General features: G+C 40.2%; 1 protein-coding gene across 5 annotated transcripts in view; it reads right to left on the reverse strand.

The window, feature by feature from the left end:
• The window catches only part of LOC146511891 (sodium channel protein type 3 subunit alpha-like), a 289,234-nt gene that overhangs the window by 189,347 nt on the left and 74,941 nt on the right, over positions 1 to 24,946 (reverse strand). For 2 of the 5 annotated variants that reach the window (XM_085171634.1, XM_085171632.1), the window contains exons 5-8: positions 15,777 to 15,866; positions 14,817 to 14,945; positions 5,188 to 5,279; positions 1,853 to 2,095 (exon numbers count right to left, since the gene is read on the reverse strand). In XM_085171634.1, the coding sequence (XP_085027760.1) occupies positions 1,853 to 2,095; positions 5,188 to 5,279; positions 14,817 to 14,945; positions 15,777 to 15,866 (554 nt within the window). Of the gene's footprint in view, positions 1 to 1,852; positions 5,167 to 5,187; positions 5,280 to 6,112; positions 6,205 to 14,816; positions 14,946 to 15,776; positions 15,867 to 24,946 lie in introns of those variants that run through there. The other 3 variants (XM_085171635.1, XM_085171633.1, XM_085171637.1) reach the window with 2 other exon arrangements.

Consider the following 24,946-nt stretch of genomic DNA (forward strand, 5'->3'; position numbering starts at 1 on the left):
TATTTATATGCAAATGGTACAGAGCTCCCGTGGTGACATGGAAAAAATATTATTGCATGGCAGCAAGTTAATAAAGCAGGAATGTAAAAATCTCGCCACAAGATGAAGAATTTGTGGTGTGTAGAGGACACTGGGTGAGCTGTGGGGCTATCATGTACAAAGCATGGACAAATTTGATTTCTTCTCAATTCATTTAAAACTTGAGATGAATTCTAATGATGTTTCTAAATGAGCTCCACCAGCTCAGAGACGGGCTGCTCCTGTGCTTCCCTGGAAAAATCCCACACTTCCTGAAGTGCACTGGACATTTTCTGCACAGTACAGTAGATGGTATAGACTGCAGACGTAGCTTCTGGATTTAAGAAGTGAAGCTAACTACTGCTACCAGGTGACAATACCTGTTTTTCCAAAAAGTTGAGTTTATGGTCTCAGTTAATAATTTTGGATCATATTGAATAAAATACAAACTCCATTTTGTATCAGAGAGGAGGTTTATCCAAGCGATGTTGTCAATCAAAAGTCCTGAGCCAATGACGATGTGGTTTTAACAGGCATATCCACCATCTGGGCTCAAAACACCAAGATGGTGAGTCCAAATTGGACTGCACTCACCAGTGCGTAACATTATGGTGGCTTTATCCATTTTCCACTTTTGAAACATTGTTCTAGCTCTAACAAAGTTAGATGACTGGAACAAAAGGAGCCCACCCTGACCGAGCTGAAGCAGCACTGCATTCCTAAGTCATACAGACTGATCTTCAAAGATGGAGTTGACAAGTTGACATTTCCATTTTCACTCACAGAGAATCCAAAAGTACTGATAAGTTCAAATCGTTTAACACGGAAACCCTTTCTGACCATAGGGTTTATAGACCCTCAATGAGGTAATATTCCTTAATATAAAGAAAGCTTGGTTGAGGTGTAGTACTGGTAACAGCCACTGGTATGCATAGCTCTCTAACGTGTTTAGTTAGAGTAACATACGGCATATACTAATTAACAAATTTAGACAATACAACAAAAGCCTTAGTGGAAGCCAACGTTATTTTTAAGGCTTCAAATTCAATGAGGTATAAAGTGTATTTAACTATTATTTCTAAATAATATTCCATATTCAGGATCTGTCTAAACCCTGGAAATTGTAAAAAGCGTATTTGGAGGTGTGTATGTAGTAAGCATTGAAGCTGAGACAGAGAAAGGCACACAGGTAAACTGGACTGTATTTAGTAAATATATCAGTGCTGTTTCCCAAGTAAAACTTCAGAATGATTAGATGCCTGGTACAACTAAACGAGGCTCCCATCAGTATATTACAATTTACAGGCAGAAACAGAAACAGCTTTAACCGGTTTCAGAATAAAAAGAAAAATGCCACAAAGCTATAAAGAGTTCAAGGCTCGTGGTCTGATCTGTTGAGCACAAAGGGAAGCTGGATGCAGTCATCCAAATATGTTATTTTAAACCCAAACCCAATATGCATAATTAAGACACAATCCAAGGGAGACCAATGGACAGCCAGACACAGAGTTCCTTCAATCTTTCACAACAGATATCCATCAAAAGCTTTCTGAAGAAACTTTTTCAGTCTCATCTAAAGACACCATGTCCACACAAGCCCTGATTAACAAGAGGTCTTAGTTCTCACCCAAAGGTTGGGGTGATACTTTGACTCCAGGTGGTCAGAAGTTGGTTCCATGTCACGTTTTACCTCCTAGTATCAATTTCTTCAGTAATGACACAAGAGATGAACTTTCTATTCTCTAACTAATTGCACCAGTGCAACAAATTAAATTAAACATCTTTATGTGAAAATCAATCAAGCAACTTGTTCGTTCACTTATTAAATGCTCACCTTCATCTTCGGTGAAGTCTTTGATTGAGGCCCAGGTCTTGTTGTTGCAGTAGAAGGAGGTGTTGGCTGGCAAGGTGTCATTGAAGCAGTGTGCCGTGCTCCGCACACACTTCTGCCGCAAATTTCCCATGAAGAGCTGCAGGCCAATAAGTGCAAAGACACTGAGGCAGAAGACCGTGAGGATCATCACGTCAGCGAGCTTCTTCACCGACTGGATTAAAGCCCCAACGATGGTCTTCAGTCCTGAGGGACCGCCGCGGGCGCAGGGATGCAGAAAGGGTTAATGTTTGAATAAGTCTTTGAGAACTGGTGTAACTGGTCTATGAATGGCGGGTATGTTGAAACCTGCTAACTTGATGAAGATGGCAGCCAGCTTAAATGACATGATCAAAGCAGTATGCCTTCAAGTATTTAACTTCAACCTCTCAGAGGTCCAATTACGTCTAAGGTATGATTCTATATGAGATTAATGGCTCTTTGAAAATTGCAAAGAGGGAATTTTCTCCAAACAGTTCCTTATTGTCAATTGTGACTTGGAGTGTAAAGGTTGTTTTGTTTTTGTTTTTATGCATAGGCAAAACTAAACGACAGCCATCTTTATGCATGAAGGTGGAAAAAACAAATCAATTAACTGAAAGCATAAAAAATGCAAATACTCCATTCCTGTTAGGTGAAAACCTGAAAATATTCCTTCAGACGACAATAATTTAAAATATTTTGTAAAAGTTTTAGTCAATCATTGTTAAATTTTGGGGGAATCAGTCAGGTTTTCACCCATGAGCAGCTGATGAAGAAAAGTCACTGTAGGCTAATAATCACCATCAAAATACAGCAAAACAGACCACAAACTCCCCCATGTAATACTACGATAACAACACTAACACACACATGAACACATGGTAAAAACAGCAGGAACAAAAACACACAAAGGGTGCAGACAAGTCGACTGTTATCAGCCAAGTCTTACCAAAGAAACCACCAGTTTCTTATAGATTTTTAAATCACCTCTTAGCACTTTTTTGACTTACTTCTTTCATTAGAAACAGACAATTACCAGCTCAAATAGGTTTTCTATTACTTTTTCATATTCAAAGATTTTGTCTCACTGAATAGCTTTTGTTTGTTAACCTGGAGGTGTCTGTAAACTAATGAAAATGAGATTAGATAAGCTGCAGTTCTGACATGCTGTCACGGTGCTATTACTTTACTAAAGTTATAACATGTGATTAAACACTGTTATAACATAGCCACTAACATGGCACGAGAATGTTTTCATCACATGTTAACAATGCTGTTAGCACTGCATGCTAACATGCACAGTGGAAACATACAGAGGCTAGCCAGCAGGACATCTGAATAACCGAACCGACTGCACAGTTTGCATATTGATTTGTGTCTTTGTGGACATAAACTGGTGTCTCCTGAAGTGTGCTGGGAATGTTTAAGTGACTTAGATATCTCCTAAGTGCATTAGCAAAGATGTTGCTATGTTCTCTGACCTTTTATGTGTCATGGCTACTCATTTTAAGCTTTTTGTGTGTAATTTTAGACCAAAAAAAGTAAAAAGTGCAAGTCCCTAACACATAAAACAACTCATTGTCTTATTGATACAGTGTTTCCTAAAATCAGAGTGCTGCTTTTTCCTTCACAGGCTGAAACAAAAACAGCAGAACAGGTTAGATGAGATTATGTCAGCTGTATCTGCAAGCATAAACTCCATAAGCAACTTGATCAAAAAATGGGTAGCCATTTTTTGGATAGTCAGCATTTTCACTAAAAAAGATTTGGTCTTTACAGCTAGGTCATATTTACTGGAATAGCGTAAAAAGCTTAATTAGCAGGTTGTTTTCCACTGCAGAAACCAGCAGGTGAGCAAATATGTTCTTCGGCGTGGGCACTTCTGAAAACCCCTGGAAAAACAGTTGGATGGGTCTCAGTGCTGATTGGCCGAACTCAAAGAGTACACCTGCCCTCTCAATGGCCTTTTTAAGCAGCAATCTTCTCTCAAAGAAGGTGCTTGCACAAGCACCATGACAATAGTGGTATTCAGTTTCAGAGAGCCGTAGTTATAGTAACAACTTACGGCGAACTTTTGATAAACTTAAACCTAACCAAGGCATTTCAATATATAACCCCAACTTTGTTTTAATGATAATTAGTAATCACTAAAACTTCTGTCAGATTCTTGACTTCAACAGAGAAATAACTCACTCGACCACCAACCTCTCCAGATTTGTGTCCTTTAAAAGTGTTATTTTGTGTACAGGAACAAATTTGTAGGTTTGAGGCTGAACAGACAAACGCTTTTGTCCAAGAACACAAATAACCCAATTTTATGGCCACAAAACCCCATCAAGTAGTGAATCTGGTGAATTTTCCACAGCAAAAGCAACAGAGGGAGTGAAGGGACGCACCAGGTGGTCCGTTCTGTATCTGTTTGTCCCACTTTGTGTGTTATTCAAATTTCTGCAGTGGAAAAAGAATTACTTACACTCTATCCTCCTTATCACAGGATCAGAATATTATCCCAGTTGCTCACATGATGGCATATCTTCCATTTTAGTTTATTAACTCATGTGCATGTAGGATTATTATCCTACATTTATTGCAGGATTTAGCACTGACATGATGATACTGAGCAAGCATGTAGTGTACTTCTACGAGGTACAATCATAAAGTTTTGCAACTTTATGGAAAAAACGAACATTCAAAAGTCACAACTGATTTAAATTAGACCTTTAACCTTTTGCAGGTAGTCCCTTAGTGTGACCCTGGACCACTCCCAGCATGTCTACTGCCCTACAATCTGAATTGGTTTATGGGAAGAGGACAAAGTTTCAGGGAGCTGTGGTCTTCTGGGGAATGCTAATTTGGATAACAGCTGGTGGAAGTCCAGAGGTGCACAAGGGTATGGCCTTGAAGGGATGCTCAACCAAATTTAAATCAGGTATGGTTTTTTGAGTCTTGTAAAAGTTCGTGATCACACCTTGTAGACAATAGTTGTGTTTTCTAAAGCTAAGTATGAATTTATGTTGATTTGTATGGTGAAGCATTAAATATTGGAAGTCCTTTCTCCTGTGCCATTACTTGACTCATGGCCAAGAGCTGTTTCTGTTTGCTAAGCCTCTGTTTTCCACTCACAACCAATTACCATAAAAACCTTGGTGCTTCCTCCTGCATACTACCTCTGTTTACTTTGTTAAAGTGGTTGTTATGAAGTAGAGAGCTATCAGTAGGTAGTATGCGGGATGAGATTTCAAACACAGCCACTTAGTGCTTCCAGCAGATTGGGAGGAGTGCGTTTGGTATTCACTCCCCTGCATTCGCGGTCTCACCTGGGATGACAGAGATGGTTTTGAGCGCTCGCAGCACCCTGAACGTCCTTAAGGCTGACACATTACCCAGGTCCACAAACTCAGTCACATATCTGCAACAAGCCGGGAGACAAAAGCACAAAAACAGACACACACAGAAGGGTATGACCACACTGAACAGCAAGCCAGCACAGAGGGATAGAAAGGTGGAGATACAGCGAGAGACAGAAATAGATACAGTAGAGACAGGCCAGGTCGGAGGGTCAAGCCAGAGACTCGACTGTTAAGAAGGGGAAATCAGGTATTCAAAGCTATGGATTTGGATGTAAACTGGAGAAAAGGCAACTCAGTCAAGCACTTTAATATTTTAATGCCTGTAAGGTTCTTTTTGGGAATCCAAGTAGTAAACTTAAACTGATAAATAGTTACATTTTAAATGTCAGAGTGGTGTTTTCAACATCAGATACAAGAACCAAAACAAATGCCTTTGGGTTGCTTTTGTCTGACTTCAAACATCAAATGTTCAGTTTTGTGCCAAAAAAGACAGAAATCCATCAAACCGGACATGTTTTTAAGAGTTCATCGTGAGAAATGCTTTTGTTTGGCTCTGGAATGGACACTGAATTAACCAGTTTAGTGCGTCAGATTGTTTTTAGCAAATATCCCAACTTGAAGGCATTTTGTTGCCATCGATTCTCCTGTTAACAAACTTTTAGACATATCTGATTTTTCCTTCTTTATTGTTCCTTTAATGCAGATCAGGTGATTGCACCTATGGTTCCCTGATTGGGCAAGGAGTGGGAAGTGGGTGGGGTCTGGAGCTGCAAGACACGGCAGACATGGGACGAACAGGAGAGGACGTTCACAACGCGATTACGATCGTCTCCTAGTTTGTTTGTTTTATGTCTCTTGTCGCCCCCTGGTGGTGGTGGTGGTGAGCCCTTACCTGGGATGACTGAGATAGTTTTCAGGGCTCTCAGCACTCTAAAGGTTCTCAGCGCCTGCAGGTTCCCTACTTTGATAAACTCTGTTAACAGCCTGTAGGGGGCAGTGTGATGGTTGTCAACAAACAACAAAGGAAGAGAAACACAACAAAGTCTGAAAATACTGCCGTGATTTTAAACCACCCAAAATTGACTTATTTGGAATATGTGAGCCCTACAGGTCATGCAATCAAGGTGTACCGTTACACACCTGTAAAGCAAAATTTTCAAAAAGTATTTTAAAAAAGTCAAGTATACAGGAAGTTTACGTTTTGGTTATAAATTTTCTAAACATCACATTATTCTGTGTTTAACTTTTTTTAACTGTTTAATAATCATAAGCCAGTCCTAAATGATCCACACTACATCCAAACAATTGTGAAAAACTGTTATTATTACCTATTGAGTTTACCTGCTCTTAAAAAACAAAACAAATTACCTACATTTTAAGCTAAAATGCAGCTCAGAGTTATAGCTTAAAAGATCAGATATTCATTGATCAACATTTTCTAGCAGTTGCAAAAAAAAAAAAACACCCAAAAGAATTATGCAACTCATGTCAGTGCAAACTACAAACTACAATACAACTGGCTACAGTTAGCACTGACTACAATTCCTTTAAATTGATACAGCCATATAAAAACATTTTTCCATGACTCTATGTAGACTGGTGGAAAACCAAGTACACCACACAACTATTCAGAAGATTGTAGAACCATCTTTAGCAGCAACAATGTTAAGCAATTGTTTCCGTATGACTTTATCAGTTCATCAAATGGTGGAGGAATTCTGACCCAGTCTTCTTCACAACACTGATGTAGCTCATTGAGGTTTGTGGACATTACTTTGACCTTTGATGATCTGTCTGAGCATTTAAGCCAGGTTGAGGTCTGGACTATGGGCAGAAATCTGTGCCATCAGAAACTGAAGTTGAATAAGTTAAATTTGAATTTGAATTGCTCGGATTGAATCTGAATTGTAACTTGAATAAATGCTTTTAAAAACTGAATATGAATTAGCCTAATTTGAAATTCAATTTATTGGTTTGAAAATGATCATTACTAAATTAAAATTGAATTTTACATTTTGAAAATGAATTCATTTGCTTTAAAACCGTATTTTATCCTTTAAAAATTTAGCTCTCGAATAATTTCAGATTAAATTTATTTTGCCCTAAATGCCAGAATCTCAGGTTAAACCTCACAAAATTTCAACAACCACCAAACAGCTAAAACAGTAAATGAGAGCAGGAACACTGATTCTGCACAAAGATGTAAACACAAAATCAGTGTTTTGCCGAAACATCAGAATCAGTGAGATGTCGCCTTTCTCAGCCGACACGGTCGGGGCTGAAAGCCGACAGCTCGCTGATTCTGATGTTTCGCCAAAACACTGATTTTGTGTTTACGTCCTTTTTGCGCTGATTCTGAAGCTGTAGGTTTGATCTCTCTCCAAACAATATTGACCAAACCAGCAGCAAAAGAAGATCCAAACTAAGCTTCACATAAACATCGTCAAGAATTCTCTCTGACTTTTGCTGTTTTGCTTCCACCAGGATAAAATCCCACTTCATGCACAGCTCTCTCTCTCTCTCTCTCTCTGTATTTCAAGAACAGTTTCCCGTCTAAAAATCTGTTTTCTGCATTATTCGCTTGCTTGTTACGCACCAGTCTACAGTTGTTTACAGCGCTGTCGGCCGCTGTTTTTTTCCTTTTACTTACTAATTTGATTATCAGCACCTGCTAAACTGCTAGCCATGGAGGGATTTTCCAAAAGTGTTGGTGATATAGACGGGTAACAGAAGACAATCCTGGATGACAAACAAGGAGTTTCAGGCATCTCAGCAACAGTGTTTCCTTTGGGTTTTTATACCTGTTAAAACTCATCAATCCAATCAAGCTGCAGTCTGCACAAGGTAACTTTTACTTTTACATCAACATCCACAGTATGAATCTGCTAGGGGGGAAAAAACTACTAAAATCTGCTCTTGCACTCGATATAAAACAAACATCAAATCTATAACAACAACCTAAAAAAAAGAAGTTTCTAACAAGAGACATAAGCCACACCCAAGCTGTGAACGCCCTCTTGATCGAGTCAGACGAAGCCCTGAGAGCCAAAAGGCGCCAGGCAACAGCGGCCATTTTGGGCCCCCAGTTAGATCAAGACATTTGATACTCAGTTGCTAACGGCCCTCCATCGGCTCATATTTCACCGGATTTGACTGTTAGGCTGATTGAATTACCAAGGAGGCGTCGAGAGGTGTGGCTGTCAGAACACGCCGTTTAGATGCAAGAAGTCACGACCAGCTGATGGAAGTAGTGGCAGCAGAGACTTCACAATGGAGGGCTCAAAGAACCAGTTCAGACCTCATTGGTTGTTTTGTTGTTGTTGTTATTTTTCTTTGTTTTGTTACTGTATCTTTTAAAGATGTAATCTTGAGAATATGAAATTAGATTAAATTCCTTCTTGCTCTGTTTCAAGTGATAAAAATGATGTACGGGTAACACCACGTCCCATTTTATTGAAAGGGATCATAAAGAATAATACCTAATATGACAAATGCTTTCCAGTTTTTTACAATTTATTCTTCTATTAAGTAGAAATAATAGAACACTGATCGATTTCTCATATTTGCTTCTGAAGACCAAAACACGAAGTAGCTTTTTTTTTTTTAAAAAAAAAAGCTAGTAATAAATACTGGTAAATAAAGTATTGGCATTTTTTGTTGTCATGGCGACACTATACAGACTAAAATGTAAAAAATAAAGATTTTTATTGTGTAAGTTGAGATTTTAAGTGGTTATTAGCAGTTTTCAGAGATGATTTTTAAACTAAATGAACAAAAATATTTTATCTTATGTATCAAATATTTCATTAAAAATGCATATGTGAACAGTATTTATAATATAATGTTACCATTTAGATTTTTGTTAAATATTTGGAAGCCTCAGATTCTCAGATTATTTAGCAGTTATAATATGGACCATAAAAACCTTCAGTTCGCTTTAATTTTCAAACAGATGTTTATTTAAAAAGGAACTTTTCACTGAAGTCCTGCATCAGAAACGTCACTCTTCTCCTGTTTGCTCTCGTATCACAAGTTTGGACTACACAAAGTTCATTTTTACTGATCATAGTTATGATTTTAAGTACTGCCTGTAGTCCAGGTCTGTAATTTTCAGCCTTTATCTTTTGTCTTTTCTCTAAATGCTCATCAACCGGCAACGTTTTCAACCTTTTTGTCTTTGCTGCAGAATTTGTTCCTCTTCCAGTGTGAATATCCTTTTATACCTCTAGAATTTGCATCATTAAATCTGAGCTCCTCCATCTGTTTTGTGCTATAAAAGAGGAAAATTCTGCTTTAAATCAGTTTCCACTGAAGAATGAAAGTAAGAGATCGTGTGATGGTGCTTGTTCAGCTCCATTAGTGCTTCGTTTCTTTACAGTAGTAATTTCAAATGTGTTTTAATTAAATCACGGATGATTGAGTGTGAGAAACGGATCAATACGACGTATCACACGCTGCAGCTTTAATGCTGTGGAAATGACTGTGGAGTCTGCTGCTGCTGCCGGTGTGGTGATGGCAGCCATTAACATGTCATTACTCCAGCAATATCAGTAACACAGGGGTGTGTGTGTGGGGGAAGGGGGGGGATGATCCTGGTTACTATGGGAATCCTGACTCGATGGGAGGGGTCAAAAGCATCAATCAAAAAGTGTGTGTGTGTGTGTGTGTGTGTGTGTGTGTTTACTGACCATGACTCTGGTTTTAATAAAGCTCTGGAGCATAAGGGTGATGTGTCAGGGGCGGAGTGCTTGTGTGTGTTTATTGAGACATTGTGTGTGTGTATTAACATATGCACTTAACATGTTCTTCACTCTCAGTGTGTGTGTGTGTGTGTGTGTGTGTGTGTGTGTTTCATGTAGAGGTGACTTATGTGTTCCTGTCCTGCTAAAGATCCATCTGACTGCAGGACATCCCTCAGTTCAAGGACATGCACCGATGACAGTGTGTGTGTGTGTGTGTGTGTGTGTGTGTGTGTGTGTGTGTGTGTGTGTGTGTGTGTGTGTGTTGTCTCATTTTCATTTGTTCTGTGTAACCTCTCAGCCTTGTTTAGCTTTTCTCTGTTTCTTGCCTCATAGCTTCCACTCTGCAGCTGGCTCTTCATGCTAATCATGACTGAATGTTTCAGGTGACACCTGAGAGCCGAAGACTGGCTTCACAAACACTTGGAGGGATATCCCTATTACGGTCACCTTAGGCAGCCAATCAGAGGGAAGTTGTTTCTACAAAAAAGGGGCTGGAGTCAACTGGCTTGTTTCAGACAGAGATGAGCTAAAGAGCTGCACTTGGGCACTGCGTGAGATAAATAAGGATTATTTTTCCTATATTATTTTGAACTGTTAATCATGCAAAGCTAGTCTGGTTGAGTCCAGAGCTGGAAAGTTCACAGCTCCACTATAATTTTTTTCTCTTAACTTTATAGTTGATGCACTGAGAGTTACTGAAATTGCATCAACTCTTCCAATAACTCTGGACTGTCTTCAAAATGTATGATTATACACTTAGATGTTCACGTGTTCCTGCTCTGGAATGACTTCACTTCCCTTACGTGGTCGAATCAGTGAACGTAATCCAGACAACAGCTGCGTTTTCTTAAACCCTCTGACTCGCTGACAGGAATTCGGATCATCTTTGTATTTAATGGGGAGTTTTTGGAGGATTTCACGGGAGCTCATCAGGGTCGTACTATGTGACTCGACAGACTTGGCGTCCCATCATCTGAGGGCACCTTCATGAAACGTTTCAATTTACAGAGTGCGCACGGCGGGGGTGACGGCGCTTCATTACACCACGCTGTAACCCGCGAGCCGAGCCTCAGGGTCATCTATCGATCCGATCGCTTCGTCCTGACTGTTCATCTACCCGCCGGCGACCCTCGCCGCAGGCCTGCTGCTAATCGACTCTCTGATTGATCACCGGCTCATAACAAAGCAAAGGAAACTGCAGCGATTTTCCATCAGTCAGTCAATTACCGATGTGGATGGGTCATGTTCTTTTTCTTTGTGGAACAAAGCGGCGGGATGTCGTTCGTAGAGGGGGGGTCACCAACATTGTTAAGAGGAATAAGAGGCTCAGAGCTTTGGAGTCTTTTTCTTGACTTGAATTGATGGTTTGACAGTCGATTATGCGCTGAGGGGTTTGAGAAGCCTCTTTTTTTTTTAAACCTGTAATTTGGGAAATGCAAGAGTGTCACTGAGGAAACCACTTCACTGTGTTTTTGTTCGATGAAAACACCGTAAAATGGCTTTAAGTAGCATCCAGCCAATAAAATATTCACTCATCTCGCTTTAGATCTGCTGTCTCTTTTGTTGGCGACGTTTCTTTTGTGCCTTTTATTGTTTCTTGCTGTTGATGTTTATTTGAAAGATTTTCATTTTTATTTCCCCAATTTAAAACAAGTATGCAGTCGATATCGCTGAAGGTATTTATGAGTTAGTTATTGTGATGTTTTTCCTACAAAAAAAAAATTAGTATACGTAAAAAATGTGTTTTAGAAAGAGAAGGATGTTCTCAAGCTGCACAACAAAACAAGCCATCATTTACTCATATTGTGGTTGTGTTGAAATATTCACCATCATAAGAAAAAAATCCAGATTTTAAACACAGTCATTAAAAACAAAATCCTTTACTAGCAAGTGCAGGAAGTCTTAAGAAATTCTGCTTTGTGGTGTGTATGCGAGTGCAACGCAATCCATGAAATAAATGAAAAAGACCTGCAGAACACAAGCGCGACGACTATAAAGAGAGCAAAATTAATTTGCTTGTTCCACCTCTCATTCTCCAAATCTCTCTAATTAAATGCCCGAGTGGTGAACGCTCATTTGTTTCCACAAAAAGTGCAGCCAATATTCCTCCAGCACCCACGACTCTGTCCTTTAGCGAAAGAAAACAGATGAAGTCCGGAGTCAGAGATAATGGCTTCACAAAACATTTCATCAGAGCGCGTGTCGGATTGGTCAGGTGAAGATGACCTCAGCGTGAAAAGAAATCTCAAGGTTGTTTAGAAAAGCGTCAAAAAGCAAAAGAAAATCGAGGAAGACGAATCTTTTTGTCTCTAATGAGCTGCTGATAAGCAGAAATCTCAGATTCTTTGACTCCAGTGGATCTGTCACTGAGTCCACCTACAGGGCTGAAAAAAGAGGCTCACGGTGAATCTTTAAAGTATTAGGAGCACTCTTTGTTTAAAATCAGATGAAAAAGCAGATTGTGTACAGACTGAGCTTCTTCACGCCCTTAAAAATGGCTCCACCACTTTTCCAGTCAGCCCACCTCTGCAGGAGTTCGCAGGGAATGGTGGAGTAGATGCTTTAGCCCCGTCCAGCTTTTAAAATGTTACACAACTATATAGTTTAAAGTATAAGTAAGTTTTCAATAGTAAGCCTTTTTAGGGAAACTGTCCCCTTTCAGGATGTCATGCTATTCCTCTGTGTATGTTTGTCTGCTCGTCTTTATAATTACACCCGAACCTCAAAGCTGAGCTTTGTGAAGCTCGGAGAAAAAGCCGATAACGTCTGGTGCAGAAGGAGGTGCAGTTTCTACTCTGAGAGAGAGGAAACCACGTCTCCAAGGCTAAAACGATACAGGCTGTGTGTGTGATCATCATTGTAAGAAGTTTCAGTTTATTAGTCGTGTAAATATTCTGGCTGTAGAAGCTGAAAAGTATATTTTGCTGAGGAACGTAGAAGAGGCGAGCATGAGAATCAGTAAATAAGTGTAATGCACTGTGTCATTTGTTCCCAGTGAAGAAGAAGCTCAAGAAGCGGCGATAGTCGTCGCCGGTCAGGCTTATGCTCATTAACGGCGTCGAGTTTGAACTGGCAGCACAAAGTCAGACTTTCTCCTTACTTTGCAAATGTGTCTCCTGCTCAGCTTTGGAGACTGAACATATATCTAAGTTCGTGTGAGACACGTCTTTATTCTTTAATACCGCAGCGTTAATCCGCTCAGACAACAACAGAGTCACGTCATCCACGCCGCTCTGCAGCGCCGAGCCTCTCTTCATGCTGTCTGATGAACTCTGGTCATTTCTGCAGATTTATTTATTTTTCTATTCCATTAAAAGCATGAAATAGCAGAATCACTACAATTTCCTGGTAATCTTTTATTGTTTGAGTTTTAAATTGTGTATCCAGCAAGGCCATGTTTTACCAGCCCACCGCCTCCATCTGCTTCTTTTATATCCAAACAGTTTCCTTCTTTCTTCTGTCATCTTTTTATCTTGATTTGTGAAAATGAACTTGCTAAAATGTCCGTGTGCAATCGGAGCGTTTTTCTAAAAACACAAGCTGAACTTCATCTGTGATGCTGCTGTTGCTCAAACTTTCATGTAAGAACTGAGGTTTAGACTCCGGCGGTGCCGCGCTTTGAACGGCAGGTGGATGACTGGTGTTCTGCTATTTCATCACGCGGTCCTGCTGCCACTGTCACATCAGCCCATCGTCACAGACTGCATTCGACTTTCACAACCCATTGTTTGTTTTTCTGATCACCACATGAAACAGTTACCACAGCACCTTGGAAATGGGACTTTCCATTTTATACTGATGATATCATTTGCAACCAGAACCTGCACATTAGTGATGAGAGGATGGAGATATAGCCATAGTAAGGCCCACTGGTTTTTGGCTGAAGCACAGGGTTAGGGCTTCCACAGGTCCAGAAGCCTAGCTGCCGCCTGTGTCACCATTTACCTGTCAGTCAAAAAGGCCACGCCCCTAATAATTCAAACTTTAAGCCTTAACTAAGTTGAAATAATTTGACTTTAAAAATATCATCCCCATAGAAAAACAGATTTTTGGCTGTAAATGTGTTTATTATGTAAATCTGAACATTTTAACATGATTCAGCTTTGGAGCCTCAAGTGGCCACTGGAGGAACTGCGGCTGTTGGTACTTGGCTACACTTTAAGTCCCAGAAGTTGCCGACTATGGCTATGCTGACTTCAAAGGAGCTTTGTGTAGTTTGTGTGGTGTCACTGATATCAAATTTCAACCTTAATTTCAACAGACGAACTCTGGTTGCAAATTTTTTTGTTTTCATTCTCGTATAATTTAAGAAACACCGAGGGACAAAATGGTGCTTTTCACGCTCCACAGATAAAACCCTGTGACTTTTTGGGCCATTCAGTAGACTACCTATGAGTTTCAGTGGTTTCAGTAAATGTAAACACGATTTGCAGTTTTTCGTGCAGGTTCACAAATACAATCGAAGAGTTATTCATGAAGACGCTGACCTCCATCTGCAGCTGTTCTACAATCACTGAGAACAAACTGTGCACGTAACCACATGCAAATCCATCAGGAAGGCATTTGATTGGTCCCAAATTTATTCTAGAGTAGCACAAAGAGCCCAAACATCCAGGCAGAGTCATAAAGAATAAGTTCAGACAAAATACTGTGTGAAAGTTTACTCAGGAGAACTGGTGCTCTTTAAAAGGCAAGGGGTGGTCACAGCAGTGAGATCTCTCTGTACTGCAGTATGCAGGACGTTTACTGATTAATTACAGCTGTTCATGGCATTCATTTATAACAACTCTCACTTTAAATCTTTTGAGCTTTTATATAATACTATGTGTGTGTGAGTGTGTGTGTTTGACTCACGCCATGACAATGACGCTGAAGTCGAGCCAGTTCCAGGGGTCCCTCAGGAAGGTGAACGGGCCCACACAGAAACCTCTGGCCAGAATCTTAATGAGAGACTCAAACGTGTAGATACCTGTGAAGGTGTACCTGAATGAGGGATGATAACGTTTATCAGTATTGGAGGGGAAGGGAGTCGTGTTGTGATGAAACAAAATGAAAAGGATAGAAAAGAAGCAGCAAAAATAAAAGAAAGGATCATAAAAAGAGAAAAAAGAGGAAGGATCAGGGCACAGAACTGGACGGTAACAAGGTAAAGGAAGAAAATACAACAAATGCTTGTCCAGACGAAGAGCAGGGGCAGAAAGAAAGAGAAAGTTACGGATGTGGAAGAAGTGAAGGACGAAGACAAAATGAAGAAAAGAAAGAAAGCCGGACGGGTGGAAGAGAGAGCCAGGATAAATATTCATAAGACTCTCCACCACACATCCTTCACTTATTTATTTTGTCCCCAGAAACAAGTTTGACCCGACTCGAGACAATTCAAGCGTACAAAGACAGGCAGGAGCGCCGAGAGTCTGTCACGTTAGGCCTGACCGAGCAGCTGCAGCCTCCACAGCTGGAAGCCAGCGATGAACTACTGTACGTTAAAGGGTCTGTTCACCAAAAATATGCATTTTTCCAATGATCCCTGAATGTGCTGCAAAGCTAGCTTTAGTTTAAGTTTAGTCCCAAAGCATCAAAGATGTGCTTTTACTTTACGATTCAGCAGCATCTTAAGTGCACTTTGAACATTAACAGCATATCAGTTTAAGGGTCTGCGACTGACACAAACACACTAACATTTGCAAACCATTTCCCTGTTACCTCGAATTACTTTGCAATAGCTACCACGACTTGAAAGAAATGCATATCCAGTAATATCATCGATTAAATGTAAATTTCTATGAAGAAGAAAGAAAAGTTCCCAGGTGTACTTACTCCAGGTATTTGGCCCAGTACTCCGGCTCGGACATGGCCATGAAGCAGCAGTTTGTCAGGATGGTGCACATGATGAACAAGCTGAATAACGTGAGCAGGTTAAGGACTGAGAAGATTTCCCGTCAGACAATAAACACTTTACATTTGAATCAGAGTTCAATACAAAGCCCACACTGTGTGGAGAAGACTAGTGGCATCCAGTGGGAGTGACTCCTGCTACTATAGAGGGATTCCCAACAAGAAGTAGAAGTACTCCAAGTTTTCAATATAACTTTAGCTTCGAGCTACACCTGTAAAAGTGGAAATGGTCCCATAATCCCATAATTTGCTATAGTTGCTCCTGGTATACTGCTGTATACACCAGCATGATACTGTATTAAACTCAACTGCTTTGACTGGGAAAAATGTCTGGTTACTTGTCACAGATGATTTAGTTTGTTTCCTGTGTGTGTCCTTCAGGAGGAATGGTAGCTGATCAAAAGATGCACTCGGGAGTATCTTTTGGAGAGAAAACATACCAAACACAACTATCTAGACAACATGGACGTGGTTTGTTTGGCAGAGACTGGCAACCAGGAGAGTGAGCGGCACAGCCAACAAAGCTGAGGAGAGAAGCAGAATTATCAAGTGTATCATGTTAAATCTAAAAGAGCAGATTGTACAACCTGAAATAGTTTTGTTTGTGTTTTAAACTTTATGTTAAATAAGTCATTTAGAATCAGATATTTTAATACAGGTGAACACATCAACCATCAGCTCCTCCCAGGTGTTTCAACCCCAAATTGCACCTTGATACGTGACTTTAATGAGGCCCCAGTCACCCAGGCCTAGTGACCAGTCACCAACTGTTTGGCAGCTGGTTGCTGAAGGTTGCTTGTCATCAGGTGAAATTGTTCACAAAAGCAACCAGACCCCAGTCACCCATCACATGGACTCTTCACCCTCCTGCCCTCTGGGAGGCGCTACAGGAGTCCAGACTCCTGAACTCTGCCTCCTGACATCTGACCCACGTTAACACATGGGCTGTGTCCCAATTCAGGGTCTGCAGCCTTAAAGTACGCAGCCTCAACGATCCTCAAGGGCCGCGTACTCAAAGACCGCTAAGGCCGGAAGTGCGAGGCTTGTGAAATGGGACGGTCTAGCCTCCGTCGCGCTGCCCAGGTTGCCTAGCAACCATGATACTAACAGCTGGAAACGTTTCATACAGCTTTGTTTGACAGAAATGAAGGAGAAAATCTTTTGTTCATTTGTTTGTTTGTTTCTACATGAGCTTTGATCATTCTCTGATTAAGCTCAGCTATTGAACGGCGTATATTTTAAAGTAAAGGCTTTAAAACCAAGTTAGTACAAACGTCACTAATGTCACATAACTTTGCTGACATGTGGCCAACAGTAATGTTTTAATGTTCTTCGTTATTAAACATTTGCACATAAATAAGTGACATAATATTCAGTACTTACTTAAAGTTTACTCTTCGGGCGCCCCTCATCTGCCGTTTTTTTTCGGCAAAATTATCCACACCCACCGCCGCGCTATGCATTCTGGGATATGTTGGGCCACGAAGTCTACACCGCCACGTCCTTAAAATTCAGGGAAATGAAGGACGCATTTGAGGGCCGCATTTCGAGCAGCCTTCGAATTGGGACAGCCTTCGTCGCGTCGCTGTGACGTAATCGGCCTTAAAATGCGTCCTTTAAGGCTGCAGACCCTGAATTGGGATACAGCCATAGACTGGACATACACACACCCACAATGGACAACAATGGATAACATGGACTGAACCACCATTCACAACCACCAGCACTTTATAGCCTCTGTAGAAATTATCCACATATCTCACTTATCTTTACTGCACTACTGTATAGCTCAGTGTAAATAATCATTCTGTACATACGATAATTTTTAATCCTACAACTGTTTATAACTTGCATAGTTCACATTTCTGTATAGCTGTATATCTCAAATTCAAATCAAATTCAAATTTTATTTGTCACATACAGTCATACACAGTACGATATGCAGTGAAATGCTTACACAACTGCTCGTGACCTAAAGAAAAAAGAAAAGGCTATGAAGAAGATAGGAAATAAATATGAAAATTAAAAAGGGTAAATTTAACTAGGAAGGAATAAAATAAAATAAAATATAAAAATTAAAGTTAAAAATGAAATAACTGTACAACACAAATTAGAATGAAGGGTAAATTTAACTGGGAAAGAATAAGATAAAATAAAATATATAAATTAAAGTTGAAAATAAAATAAAAGAACTGTACAACAAAATACACAATACACAGTATAGAAATATATAAGAATGTATGAAGAAATATAAATATATATATATATATATATATATATATATATATATATATATATTTATATATATAATATATACACAATAACAGCAGCTGTACAAGTATTAACTGGAAATGAAGAATATAATGTCCAGTGTTGTGCGATCCACATTATTTAGTGTCTTGTGCAGTGCAAATATGCTTAAAGTGATTTAAGTGATGAAGTGTAAACAAAGTCCAGAATGTCCAGTGTGTGTGTAAGAACTATATGTGTGGGTCAGTACTGTGTGGTGGTGTGATTGAGAGACCTATCTCAGATTTCTGTATAGTTTCATATTTATATCCTGTTCATAGCCTGTACATACTTATAGTTATAGCATATTCATAACATACTTCATACCGTGTACATTATAGAATATCATAATAGACCCATTTCTGTAATATACTCACATATCTATGTTATTACTAATATATATTGTAATATATCTATATCACGGCTAAAGCACTTCTGGATGGATGCAAACTGCATTTCGTTGCCCTGTACCTGTGCATGTGCAATGACAATAAAGTTGAATTCTATTCTATTCTATTCTAAATGATAGTTCTTGAGTTTGTGTTACAAAGCTCTTGACAAACAGCCTGGATGGGATAAACAGTCAGATATTCTACCTGCACCAACCTTAAATTTGCAAATAGTCTTGTATAGTTTGTTGGCTGGACAGAGGTCAAAATTTAGCACAGAGAACAAAAGAGAACTGCGAGAGAGTCAATTTAGTATACTTTTCTGTGATTTTCAGCTCTTAGTCAGCGCGGATAAAAGCAGCAGCTCAAATGTAAAATGGAAATGTCTTCAGTGTGACGCTGGTGATCGAGGAACCGAGGCTTTTATGACTCGTTCCCTCATTGTGCGCCTCTCTGGAGTGTGTCAGCTAAACGCCTGAAATGTAAGTGTAAAAATGTCTCTTTTTGCCACAACATGCCGAAGTGATTTTACATGTGCTGTTTTTTTTAAATGCCTTTCACTGATTTCCCATTAGGGCTTAAATAAAGATGAAGTGAACTGAAAGGCTGTGTCGAGTTAGCATGTGTGTTTCAGCGCTCCCCTCCAATGCCTGCCACATTCAATACAGCAAATTAATATGCCATTAACAGCGGCGATGGGAGAAAAGGCCCACTCTTGTCTAATCATCATATAATGGGGAGCAGTAACTTTCCAAACTGTCAGAAAGCAACAGTACATGTTAAATATCAGCTTCACCTGCCACGTTCAACACGCCGCGCACGGTGAGGTGGGAGAGACTTCATGAGACCTCGCTCAGCTGTCAATCACAGCTATAAATGAATCATAATTATTGTAATTTGGCAGAAGGAACATACTCCCTGTGTGAAAGCGGCCCAAACTCCAGCTGAAACTTGTTTGAGCGGCGGGGTAATTGTTGATTGAGTGCCGGCTGTAATGATGTTGCTGGAGCGTTGTGGCAGGCGGCGAGATAATACTGTTACCAATTGACAAACAACGCAAATGTCCCCTCACCGCCGCCGCCACAGAGCCAGAAGCTAATTATGGGGTAATGATAGACCTGCTGTTATGGACTTCCCAGGCCACCATACCGGTAATATCATTATACCTCCCACACCCACCACGGGATCTGTCTTCCTGTCTATAATCTACCCCGGTTTTATTTTTTCTCTCCTTCTTTCCACATTTGTCCATCTCCGCCATTCTTCCCTCATTTTTTCCAGTTAAACATATGCCACTGCCTGTCCTAAAGGCTTTTATTTTGAAAGAGGGGCTAGGAAGAGGAAATTCCATAAAACCAAAAGGATAAACTCAGAAGAGTCTTTTATTCTGTCTTCATTCTCTCACCCCAACCAATCACAGCAGATGGCCCCGCCCCTCCTTGAGCCTGGTTCTGCCGGAGGTTTCTTCCTGTTAAAAGGGAGTTTTTCCTTCCCACTGTCGCCAAAGTGCTGCTCATAGGGGGTCATATGATTGTTGGGTTTGTCTCTGTATGTATTATTGTACGGTCTACCTTACAATATAATGCACCTTGAGGGGACTGTTGTTGGGATTTAGCGCTGTATAAATACATACAAATCATTAAAAAGTTGATGTTACGTTGCCTCAAAAGCTAGTATAAAAAAATAAAGGTCCTAACTTTGGTCATAATATATAAGAACAAACCAGAATATTGTTTTTATTGATTTGTTCTCCCATTTTTTGATAATCATGAAATAAAGAAAATAATTATTCTGATTGATATGAATCACTTTTTCTTTCCAAAACACAATTCTCCAAAATATAGGGTGATGGTTGGGTTACCAACTATGATGACTTGGACTTCAGAGGTTTAACAGACATGACTTTAAAGCTCACACAAATCCACAACAACAACTCAACAACACACAACAAACACAAAGCTTATTGACTCACTTTGGTTCAACGTGAACACAATTAAAACACAATGGCACTGCAGCTGGTGGCTGCAGAGCCGCTCTGAGTCCCACAGCAATGCCTCATGGGATGCAAAAATCAAATGACTGTCCTCAGGAGCAAGGCCCCATGGGAAATAACACGGTTTGCCTTCAGAAAAACACAATCGCTGTATTCTAATATCACAGCGGTTCATGAGTGTATTTGTGTGTGTCCACCTCAAACAGCGGCTTGTCATAGTGGCGCCACTGTGGTTGGGCACAAATCCAGAACAGACTTGATCACACACAAACACTTCTAAAGCACAAACACGTACTAAAACTCCACTTCAGCACCGCAGCTTGTACCCTTACATTGCGCACCTCCTCCACACAACACACACTAATTTTTATTTCATCTCTCAGAACAGCACGCACACACACCGTGGACATCAGCAGCGCCGCACCTCCATCGATGACCTCTTGAACCCACTTATTCCCCTGACAACAGCAGCGTGTCCGCCAGCTCAACGTCTCTCAACACCAGCAGCCGCCTCCCACGGTAAAAATAGACGGGTGTGAGGTGAGGATAAGGGGGGTGGGTTGAGTTTTGGGTGTGAAGTAATAGCTGTCATGTTGGTCTGGCGTCTGGGGCCTGAGGCGGACGCCAGCGTGGAGCTGGTGCACGGGCGACGGGCCAAAAACCCTCAGCTATAGCCTCTAACTTCGAAAGTCTGTAAAGCGTCCAAAGTACATCTGGATTCACATTTAACATCAGCCCCTGCACTCAACTAAACAATCTATGGAAGCAGTTATCATCTGCAGTCTGAAATTAACTCGATAAATCATTATGTAGCTGAAAGGGCCTTAGAACTGCTACCCTCCTGATGTCCAGCAGGGGGCGAGTCTTTTGGTATGGAAGTCTATGAGAAAACGAGCCTGCTGCTCAACTTGATCTCTGACCTCAGTGAATGCTCTCCTGATGGGTTTATGGTCTGAATCTGTAGTTGAAAGGCTTATTAAATAAAAAACAAATGTTTCATTTGTAAATTATGATGACATTTAGAGCAGAGAATGCTTAAAGATGGGAGCTTCCTTCAGACTGTCCTCGGTGTGTCACTTTTTTTTTTTTTTTTTTTTTGAAATGTTTATTTCAGTCAACAACAACAACAACAGATTATAATTTTACATAAAAGTACTCAAAAGTACTCAGTTCCTCTCGTTCATGGCATCAAATGGAAACCAGACAGGATATGACTCATTGTTGCAGTTTAACCCTGACCAACATGAAGCCCAGTTTGATCATACGTGGTACCAACCAGTAAAACCAGTAGGGAAAAAGCTGACTTTCGTGCATCGTTTAGAAGTAAAGGTTCACATCTAATGACGGTATCTTAATTTCAAGGCGATGTTAATTTCATATTACATGTTTTTACAGTCCTCAGTGGAGCTGCAAAACCTTCACATGTAGCTTTATTGTTGCTACCAGCAACCAGCATTAATAATTAATTTGATTGAAAATTTGAAGATATTCAATTCTTCAAAGCAGCTTTCACACTTTGAAAATCTTTCCAGTAGTTTGGATCAGAGATTGGCAGTAAAGCGTTACTTGTAACGAGTAAAGTAAGGGATTACTATTGCAAAAACGGTAATTAGATTACCGTTACTTTCCTGTAGGAACGCTGCGTTACTGCGTTACTAAAACCGTGATTTTTTTGCGAGAATGTCTCATGACAGTGACGTAAGCGAGTGCGACGTTGGTGACAACAGCTGTGTGCAGATCAACAATGGATCATATATCGAGTGCAGAGAGAGTATGAGCGTGCAGTGTTTAAAGCGTGGAAGTACTGACCTTACTTTGAGTTTGATTCCATAAAAAGTGACAAAAACATTAGTGTCCGTTGTGCGTGGGAAGAAAACTTCTTTTTACAGCGAAAAAAACCCCTAAACTTCCAAACAAGCACCGAGTAGCTACGACGTAATGGGAAACTCACAGAGAAAGTCGCGGATTCTTCCACTGACCGCTGCACACCTGCACCAGAGTAACCCTCCGCCTACTCTACTCCTGCTTTACAGGTGAAAATAGAGCAACAGGACCGCTAGTCTTTGACTTTATTTATTTTCTGCTGTGTTTTACTTGCATCTATTTGAAAGACTGAGTGTAAACACAAAAAATATTTTATTTTATGTGCTGGAATGTGCAGAAAATAGGTTTAAATGTTAAACTAATTTCTTCCAGTCAGAGAATGTTGCAGATAATTAAATTTTTGCTTGATGCATAAAGTTAAAAGATTAAAACTAATAAAACAAGTTTTAAAAAGAGACTTTTCCATTTGATTACATTTTGTATGATGATTATGCAGAAAAAGTAGAATTGGGCTGAAAGATCTATCACTTTATCACCTATTCAGGTTGTAAATCGTGTTTTTAAAAAGTAACAAAGTAACTAAGTAATTAATTTCTTTTGAAAATAAGTAATCAGTAAAGTAACGGGATTACTTTTTGGGGAAGTAATCAGTAATTACTTACTGATTACTTTTTTCAAGTAACTTGACCAACACTGGTTTGGGTTGCACACTTATAGGTGGAGCCTGTTTTCCACTCTGGGTTTAAACTCAGATCTGTATAACTAGCAGGCCAACATAAACTACACACAACCAAAGTTGGGATTTCTTTGTAACTAACAGTAAGGATACATTTAATGTGGTTTAGCTCCATTTTAATGCAAATTAATCATGTGTCTTTTATTTTAATAATCTAGCTATGCAAATATAGTCATAATAAAGTCATAATAGCAGCCACACACAAAAAAAAATACAACTTAGACTTTATTGTAACAGCAAACTGGGAAAGTTAAACTAAGACATCTTCACCATTCAGAGGCAGGATCGAGTGATTTGTGTGCTTAAAAAATGTTATCATAATTGCTGCCATAAACTTCCTGTCAGTAACTATGATTAATGAACCAATCATTTCTCTCTGTGGAGAGCCAGCTGGTTTCTGTAGCGTCTATAGAAACAATGAAAGTGACCCTTACATTGGGGAGGGGGCGGGGTCAACAATTGATCTGAAGTGACTCTTACCACTAAACCACACCATCAAACCAGCCCCACCTACAGAACAACGCCGTCACCCTTGACCCCTCACCGCAGAAGTCAAGCCTTCAGGCCTGAATCGTTCTCTTCGCCGCACATGAAGTCGCACATTTGCCGAGTGTATGCAGAGCGATGACTCATCGCCTTTTTCCCCCAGGTTTTTGTAAACCAGCGCGTCTGCAGTTTGGAAACCACTGAACTCGAAATGTGCATTTGCTTTCATAACGACAGCCTCGTGCTGACTCTGTTCCTCGAATGGCCTCGAGTGTGGCCGCAAAAGTTAGTCAATACCACAGTACAGCATCGCCAAGTTGGAGCTTACAGATCCTAAAACTGAAGTGACTTAATTCTGCATTCTTGTTAATTGCCAGCAGGGGGCGACTCCTCAGAAAATTAGCCTACTTCTCACTTCCTGTAACCTCAAGGAAACTGTTTTCTTTTGATTTTACGAGCTCAGTATTTGTAAACACAACATTATTATTTTGTCAAAAAGGAAACAATATTCCATCAGCCAATGAGCATTCAGTGTTCCTTAGTTTTACAGTCGGCATTTCCAGTTAAACACCAGGATGGTGACGGTGAAAACTCCTAGCTTAAATTGTCCCGGAATACAGATGCTATGGCTGTATCCCAATTCAGGGTCTGCAGCCTTAAAGGCCGCATTTTAAGGCCGATTACGTCACCGCGACGCGACGAAGGCTGTCCCAATTCAAAGGCTGCTCGAAATGCGTCCCTCAAATGCGTCCTTCATTTCCCTGAATTTTAAGGACGTGGCGGTGTAGACTTCGTGGCCCAACATATCCCAGAATGCATAGCGCGGCGGTGGGTGTGGATAATTTTGCCGAAAAAAAACAGCGGATGAGGGGCGCCCGAAGAGTAAACTTTAAGTAAGTACTGAATATTATGTCACTTATTTATGTGCAAATGTTTAATAACGAGGAACATTAAAACATTACTGTTGGCCACATGTCGGCAAAGTCATGTGACATTAGTGACGTTTGTACTAACTTGGTTTTAAAACCTTTACTTTAAAATATACACCGCTCAATAGCTGAGCTTAATCAGAGAATGATCAAAGCTCATGTAGAAACAAACAAAAGATTTTCTCCTTCATTTCTGTCAAACAAAGCTGTATGAAACGTTTCCAGCCGTTAGTATCATGGTTGCTAGGCAACCTGGGCAGCGCGACGGAGGCTAGACCGTCCCATTTCACAAGCCTCGCACTTCCGGCCTTAGCGGTCTTTGAGTACGCGACCCTTGAGGATCGTTGAGGCTGCAGACCCTGAATTGGGATACAGACTATGAAAGACGAATGCATTTATTTTATTGGTTGCCTTAAAGTCTTTTTAAACCCGCTCCAGTTTTTATG

The sequence above is a fragment of the Neolamprologus multifasciatus genome, chromosome 9 (assembly GCF_963576455.1).
Source record: "Neolamprologus multifasciatus chromosome 9, fNeoMul1.2, whole genome shotgun sequence".
NCBI classification, from domain to species: Eukaryota; Metazoa; Chordata; class Actinopteri; order Cichliformes; family Cichlidae; genus Neolamprologus; species Neolamprologus multifasciatus.